Source organism: Apium graveolens, chromosome 11 (assembly GCF_009905375.1).
Source record: "Apium graveolens cultivar Ventura chromosome 11, ASM990537v1, whole genome shotgun sequence".
Taxonomy (NCBI): Eukaryota; Viridiplantae; Streptophyta; class Magnoliopsida; order Apiales; family Apiaceae; genus Apium; species Apium graveolens.
Genome location: NC_133657.1, coordinates 388988 through 397190, shown reverse-complemented (window position 1 = coordinate 397190; position 8203 = coordinate 388988). Strand labels below are relative to the sequence as shown.

The following is an 8203-nucleotide window of genomic DNA, read 5'->3' as shown; positions in this document are numbered from 1 at the left end:
ATTTGATATTTGAATAGTATTATACCAATATAAATATATACTGGTGTTTGAATAGTAGTAGGACTATCTAATTTTTTTAAATTTATGATTGATGGAACATCTAATCATATTATATCCACAATTATATTAAGATATTGGTATTTGAATAGGAGTAGAAAAATATTATTATTTTATTTATTTGATTGTATTAAGAATCTTTTTCAAATGATTCTAGAAGTCTTTTTGTATTTAAATAAAATTAGTCTTTATTTACTTACAAAGCCAGTAGACCAGTTATATCTAATTAAAATCCAATTATATACATTAAAATTAATATATTTTATTTCAAATCCAGTTAATAAATCTAATTAACAGGTAGGATGTTTTTATAACCAACTAATAGGATACTTTCTGTAGTAGATGTATCAAAATCTGGGAAAAAAATTCTCTCATATCCATTACACAGGGCGTTTATTTTTTTTTAAGCATTTTTAAGAATCTTGAAAATATAGTTAGAATTAATTTTTTTAACTTTTTTTCTGTATTAGTATATTACATATATATATATATATTCTAACTTAAAAAAAATTAAACAATTAATTTAGCCATACATTCAAAACATGTTGAAATTAAGGTGTGTTCAAACATGGTATTATATACCAGGATGCGGTTCTGTAAAAGATTTATTGTCCGAATAAAATATTTCATGCAAATAGGTTTGGCTTAGAATTGTATTTACATAACTTTCCTTATAGAATGAAAAATTAAACCATTATCGGTTTTAGAATTCAAATATATTTTGAATTTTCCTATAAAGGGTAAATGAAAATAATGTAGTATTCGAATTCTATTGAAACATTTGTAAATGAAGATATAATGTAAGGTTCGAATTCTAATGACACTACCATATTAATAGGTGTAGAATTGTGTGTTAATAAGGTAAGAGTAAAGTTTCAATTTTTAAACAACACTTTTTCTTTTATTAGTTGGACTGTGCAACAAGTCTATATAAAGCACATCATTCAGGTTGATATGCACCTATTTGATCTCATAAACCTCTCTAAAGTCTCTGTCTTTTCTTCTTACTGAGATCCCAGAAAGCTTTTCTTTTTTTTCCTTGTTGTTAAGGAGATTATAATGTCGAGAGAGACGTCTAAGGTTCAGGGATTCTCTTCTTCGAATGAACATGTTGATGCAAAAATAGTAGCAGAGAAAGAGTTTGGAGATAATTTACCTCCAGGATATTATTTTCTTCCTTCAGCTTCACTATTAATTCTACGATATTTAGTCCAGAGAATCTTAGGTTATCCGATGGCGTCTGATATTGTCAAGATCATGGATTATGTCGAGCTTCTAGACCCCGATCAGCTTAATTTAGGTACTTGCTTCTTGCTTCCTATTCTGATTGTTCTTTATTGTTGGTCTAACGTGATCAAGTCTTGTAAATCGACGTTTAAATAGTGCAGCAGTTGCACGATTAGTCGAGTGTTTGTTGCTAATGATGAATATTTGTTTTTGATTATATGAACACAGATGAGTTCAGGTACTGCAAAGACAAAGAGGGCTATTATATTACAAAGAAAGCAGAAAGAAAGACGACGGATGAAGAAACAACTATCAAGACAACAACCGGACACTGGAAGGAATCCAAATCAAATTTTGACATTTTTGACAAAGGTCAGAGGGTTGGATTCAAGAATACTTTTATTTTTTTCCAAGCAGACGGTGAAGAAACGTCTTGGAGATTGAATGAATACACAGCCATTCCTGATATCTTTCCAGTTGATGCCCTAACTGACACTGTTCGAGCTAAGGTAAGCATATTTCTATCGAAGACATTATTATTATTATTACTAGTTTTATGATACGATTTGAAACCTCATGAACCTGTGTGTGATTTTTGTCCTGTTGACAGATAGAGGAATATGTAGCATGCAGAATTCGATTCAAACAAGTAAAATTACCAGAACAAATCATTTACGAAGATGATGTAGAAGAATGAGGACCAAACCATGTGGAAGAATTAGACTGATGCTATTTCATTCTTATGTGTAAATCTGTTCACTGGTGTTGGTTAATTTCAACCTTATAAAATTTTGTTGGTTTATATATAAGTCGAATAGTATTTCAAATCGCAGTATTGAATAGAATTCAATTGAATGATTCGGTTTTGATTGATTATGGTTGATTTACGGTTTCAAAGTATAGCTAAGAAGAACTATGTTTAAGAATGTTTCTGTCTAATAATAGGTAAACAAATTTCAGGACATTGAAATTAGTGTGTTGATATTGTCCTCTAATCTTTATATCTTTCTGCCACTTTTCACTCAAGTACACAAATTGCTATTAATTAAGACATTGCATTGCAATTTGTTTAGGCGATTTGTTTCCATCTTCAAATACAAACCTGATCTCTGTCTAAACTTCCATGCATAAGATGATTATCAGAAACTAATAACATCATTTCATTAAGTTTTTCTTCCTTCTAACATATCCAGCTGTACATACTTATAAACGTCTCGTTATCTTGTTTTATCAACTGCTGGATTCTAGGCAGATGGATCCTGATGAGCTACGTCGTGTATTTCATATGTTTGATCGAAATGGAGATGGAAAGATCACAAAGAAAGAGCTGAGCGACTCGTTGCAAAATCTGGGGATGTTTTTATCTGATAAGGAAGTCGTTCAAATGATTGATAAGATCGATGTAAATGGAGATGGATTCGTGGACATGGAAGAATTTGGAGCATTGTATCAAACAATAATGGATGAGAAAGATGAAGAAGAAGACATGAGAGAAGCATTCAACGTGTTTGACCAAAACCGCGATGGGTACATCACAGTGGATGAGTTGCGATCAGTGTTGGCTTCCTTGGGGTTGAAGCAGGGGAGGACCGAAGAAGATTGCAAGGCAATGATAAAGAAGGTGGATGTGGATGGGGACGGAAAAGTAAATTTCTTGGAGTTTAAACAGATGATGAGAGGTGGTGGATTTGCAGCATTAGAAACAAATTAACTAATTTTGAGACATGGTTATATATGTAATTATGATTTTGGCTACTTTTTTGTAGAGGGGAGATAGTTAAAGAGACATGTCTCTTGTTTTGCTATGCATCTCATCTCCAAACATGTAATGTAGTTTCACATAATTTGCCAAAATTCTTGATTCTCTATATATGTATTGGCTTCTGAATAATTAGTACTGTCATCAATCTTTTATTCATTTGTCACTTCATTTTATCAGTAATCTTGACCACTCAACAATTGTGTAATTGTCTTCTGTGCAAGATGATTTTTGCATGTGCAACCAAGAGAATGCAACACAATTAATTTGATTGATTTGTTTTATAACCTTTCCTTTCTTGACAAAGTCTTTCTTTTTCGAGCAGGTCTTGAGTCTGTAACGTAATACAGCCGTTCTCTGAGTGACATTATGATGTGTATGTTTTTATATCAGAAACACATTGCAGAATTCATATGATGTTGGTTTCTGATCCTAATTTTCACAAGTGTACTGCCTACTTTCTGAAATTTTGCTTGAGGAGTACAAACCATTTTAGTTTCACCGGAAATAGGTAGGAAACACAGATTGACAACTTGTTTGCATTCATCTTGTGTATTACTTGTGTTCTCTTGCCTTCTTTGCCAATAGGCGTCGGGACAATTGTCAGAGTAAAAGCTAACAAGCACATGTGGATCTTCTTAAAGCCGATTGGTGTAGATCTCTGTCTCGTGACTGTTGTTTTCTTTATACTTAATGGAATTGTCATTTGGATTATTGAGAAACAATGTACCATCTTTTGTTTTACAGGCCTTTAGGAAAGGTTCACCACTGGTGCCTGAATTATCAAGGGCAATTTCCAAGCTAAGAGAGCAAGGAACACTTGATACACTTGAGAAACAATGGTATGATAAACCATCATCTTCAATAAACCAGGAAACACTGGCTAAACCTCAAGTTCTGAAAGTCGATAAGTTTGGAGGTTTATTTCTTATCGGTGGAGTATCTTTAGGTGTAGCCCTTTTCGTGAGAATTTTTTCTATCATTCGCAATAAACTGAATATCTACAATTACATATGTATTTGAGAAATTAGCCAGTGGCAATCTGGCCATCATGCTGAGTGATAGGGTATAAGAGACCCGGCTAGGATTCAACTTGGATCTAAAGGATACCAGGCTCGATCGATGGACCGAGACCCCCCCTCTCCCACAACAATCAAATGGAGAGATCAGGCCCGGGCCCATCCCATGACCCGGATCCGGATCCAACCCGGAACCCGGACCTAATGCCTACCCGGATCCGGATCAGTGCTCAGACCACCATGAGGGGGGTCCCAGCGAACACATGCATATCCCACAACCCGCCAAGGAAGGGTACGTGGGCACGTGACTATGACAGCTATCAACAACCAACACACCAGACAAGCACGACGCGTGTCAGAAGGCCGTTAGGACACTCTGGAGGTGGTCCTCCCCTGGACACATGTAAGCAATCCGCCCAAGTCAGGCGTCCTCCGCTCCCAAGATCCAACGGCCCAGATTTAGAGGTAACTACCCCTAAACCCTACCTTGGGGCTATATATACCCCCAAGGCTGAAGGGTTTAGGGGTTGAAAAATATACACACTCTTGCACACTCACTCTCTCTCTCATATCCACAAATACACAGCAGCCTCTCTATTACGTACATATATCTTCATCTTCTCCAAAACCCTGTTCTTATTCTTACACCGGAGGTGCCGTGGGAGCCAAACCTCCCTTCCGGTGTTGTTTTGCAGGAGCCCAACCAGAAGCTACACCTCATTCATACATTAAAGGTCCAGGAACGGCGTTGGACGGAGCCGCCCGCTCACCGGAGTTATCATTTGGCGCTAGAAGGAGGGGGCTCCATCCTTGGGTCTCGGTGCCCCTGGATTCATCTTCATCAACAAACTCTTAAGAGAGTCCACTTTTAAGCCTGTAAGAACACAAACAACCAAACCCTTTCTTGAATATGAATGTTCATTTTAGCCACGTTTGTGTGAGCTTGTTACTTCAGGCCACGTTTGTGTGAGCCCGCTCTTGTTTGTTAAATTTTTGTTGATTAGGGTTTGATAATCTTGATAGTCTTGAAGCTTGGGGTTTAATAGTCTTGATAAATTTAAAACCCAGAATTGTTTTAGCTTGCATATTTTCTTTTGTGTTCTAGAGCCTGCTGTTCTTGTTTGGTATTGTTGTTAGCAAAGCCCAGGAAGTTTGTTTGCTGTTATTCTGGAAATTTCTTGTAGTCTTCAAAAAAGCAACCTCAGATCCATATTTGTAGCCTCAAATCTTGGTCAGTTGTTTGCACAATTGTTGTAATGGCAAGAGCAGGAAAAAGTACAGCTGGTAGGCCCTCTGCCAGTACCCATAATCCGGATCAAGACCCCTCTCAAGTTCAAAAACCTGGAGGAGACAGGGAGACCTTCCAGGAGCAACCACTGACGCAGCATACCCCGGTCAGGGATGCTAGAAATGTCATAGAGCTCAATCAATACAGGTACACCAATGTTCCAGTTGCAGAGGAACATATGGCTAACTTAACAAGCCATGAACTTGCTGAAGCAATCAGGCTCTACAGAGACGAACAAGCCCGGGCTCAGATAGAATTTGAACAAGATGATGAGCAAGAAGAGTCCGGGGACTCTCAGCAATCCAGGAGACCTGTCTTCGACCGAATTGGGACTAAGGCAAAAAAGAATCAAAAAGAGCCTAGTAAGAAGGAGACAGAAGCAACCAGAAAGAAAAAGTTAGAAGAAATCAGAGAACAGATAAGAAAGGAAGAAGAGGCAAAGCTGGAGCAAAAAATTCAGAAAAGAATGCAGCTGGAGGAGGAGAGGCTTCTAACTAAAACAAGAGGCAAAAGAACTCGGAGGGGCCCTACCCCCGAGCTCATTTCTGACGACGAAGAGGAGGGCCAGAAGGATCTTAAAGACATGATTTATGAGCTCCAGAGAAAGATGGAGAAAGATTCCGGGTTGGAAGTTGGGGAGATCCTTACGCCCTTCAGCCACTCCCTAGAAGCCATCCCTCGACAGAAAAATCTCAAACACTACAACTTCGACTCTTTCGATGGACTGGGGGATCCGGAAGAGCACCTCAACTACTTCGAACAGATAGCTCAGATATACTATTACAATGACTTAACCAAATCCAGATTCTTCGCCTCGACCCTCAAGGGGGGGCTCAAAGATGGTTCAGCAGGATTCCATCAAGAAGCATTCACTCCTGAAAAGAATTCAGAGGAGCCTTCCTTAGAAGATTCAGAGCCAATAAAATACATGAAATGCACATGTTCCACCTGGAGACAATCCGCCAGTATGATAACGAAACACTCTCAGCCTATATGCGGAGGTTCCAGGAAGCCATCAACAAAGTTTTGAATCTCGATGAAAGGGATGCTCTAAGCATATTTCGAAGGAACCTGGATCCAGAACACAATGAGAGGTATATTGTGGAGTTGATAAACAAGGAGCCCCAAAGCCTGGCCGCTGCTTATTCTATGGCAGCCCGGTTCATAAAAGAAACAGATGTTCTCCAGGCGATGAGAATGACTCGGAATAGAGGAAACATGAACAAATCTTCTGATGACCGACCGAAAGGGGGTTACCATCAGGAGAAAAAGTTCAAACAAAGTGACCAAACCCAGCAAACAAATGTTGTACAAAATACCCCAATATTCCAAAGATTGGGTCCTAAAACAGAATCTAAAAGTGATCCCGGTCCGCCTAGGCAGGCAAGGGAGCCTAAGCAAGAGCCAGAGTGGACACCACTAAACAGGACCCGGGAAGAAACACTGAAGGAGATCAAGGGAAAGCCATTCTACTATCCTTCAAAGCCAATGCAGACTCCCCCAGAGAGCAGACCTTACAACAGGCAGTGCGACTATCATGAAACCCATGGGCACAAGACTGAAAATTGTCTCTCTTTAAAATACTTCATTAAAGATCAAGTCAAGAAAGGCAACCTGAATCAATACATCTCAAGGGAGACAAATCAGAGAGAAGAAAGGCAAAAAAAAGGTAAGAATATAGTGAATGTGGTCCTAGGAGGGTCACACTCTCCCCCTAGGAGCCCGGGCTCAGGAGATGAAGTGTTCTCCGTCCAATCCTACCCGGAGATGATGATCTCATTCAGCAGCAAGGATTATGAAGGGGTCAACCCGAATCACAACGAAGCCTTGGTGGTAACACTTGATATTTTTGACAACGAAGTAAGAAGGATGTTGATAGATAATGGATCTTCAGTAAACATACTCTTCAAGCATACTGTGGACATGATGAAGCTCGGGAGTGTACGCTCCAATGAATGCCAAGAGGACCCTCTGTATGGGTTCGGAAACAACTTGGTGCCGATCTAGGGAACCTTATACTTGCCAGTCATATTTGGATCGGCCCCAAACCAAGTTACCCATGTGATAAAGTTCTACGTGATAAATACTCCCTCTTCGTACAACGGCATAATCGGGCGCTCATCCCTGACCAGGATCCAAGCAATCACCTCCATATTACACTTGAAAATCAAATTTCCAACTCCAACCGGGGTAGGAGAAATCAAGGGAGACTATGAAGTAGCTGAAAGGTGTTATAGCCAGGCTCTGGTAATGGCTGAAACTCATCAAGACAACAAGAGAAAGGCCGTGGTACTCCGGAAACAGCAAAATATTAAGAAACATCGCCCCCACTCAAGGGATGATGCGAGAAAAGAGGTCCAGCTCTCAGATCCAAAAGCAACCAAACCAAGCTCAGAAGAGCAAAAACGCAACCAAGTCAAAGAAGAGATTGAATTGAGCCTAGGCCTTGGCCAAACCAACCCTACTGTGCAAGCAACCAACCCTGAAACAATTGAAGTAGGGGAAAGCAACCAAAAAGAGATGACAACCCAGGGTCAAATCTATATGAAGAGGAATACAGAGGCCCGAATCCAGCAGTTGGTGTCAAATATGGATCAATCCAAGATAGAGGCCGCTGTAGAAACGGAAACAATTATGATCAATGAAACTGATCCTGCTAAGAAGATAAAGATAGGGTCCGGGCTCGAGACTAATTTCAGAAAACACCTGGTATCACTACTCCAAGGGTACTCTGATATATTTGCTTGGACACCAAGAGACATGCCCGGGTTGGATGAATCCATAGCGATGCATAGCTTGGACGTCAACCCCGAGAGGAAGCCAGTCAAGCAAAAGAGAAGAAATTTTGCCCCG

The 8203-nt window shown here is 39.4% G+C and overlaps 2 protein-coding genes across 2 annotated transcripts; both read left to right on the top strand.

Annotated features, from left to right (window-relative positions):
- The first annotated feature begins 1035 nt into the window (after window positions 1–1035).
- LOC141698015 (NAC domain-containing protein 19-like) lies at window positions 1036–2215 on the top strand. The gene is made up of 3 exons (XM_074502607.1): window positions 1036–1357; window positions 1513–1793; window positions 1895–2215. Exons 1-3 carry the CDS (start codon window positions 1117–1119, stop codon window positions 1979–1981), a joined length of 609 nt encoding a protein of 202 aa, XP_074358708.1. The 5' UTR covers window positions 1036–1116; the 3' UTR covers window positions 1982–2215.
- A 153-nt stretch (window positions 2216–2368) lies between these two features.
- Window positions 2369–3198, top strand: LOC141698016 (calmodulin-like protein 3). Its single transcript, XM_074502608.1, has one exon. It carries the CDS (start codon window positions 2537–2539, stop codon window positions 2993–2995), a length of 459 nt encoding a protein of 152 aa, XP_074358709.1. The 5' UTR covers window positions 2369–2536; the 3' UTR covers window positions 2996–3198.
- Window positions 3199–8203: the final 5005 nt, after the last annotated feature.

Coding starts and splice junctions, on each gene's coding strand:
- LOC141698015 (XM_074502607.1), top strand. CDS start 1,117: ATGTCGAGAGAGACGTCTAAGGTTCAGGGATTCTCTTCTTCGAATGAA. Junction 1,358..1,512: donor CCCCGATCAGCTTAATTTAG/GTACTTGCTTCT, acceptor ATATGAACACAG/ATGAGTTCAGGTACTGCAAA. Junction 1,794..1,894: donor CTGACACTGTTCGAGCTAAG/GTAAGCATATTT, acceptor TCCTGTTGACAG/ATAGAGGAATATGTAGCATG.
- LOC141698016 (XM_074502608.1), top strand. CDS start 2,537: ATGGATCCTGATGAGCTACGTCGTGTATTTCATATGTTTGATCGAAAT.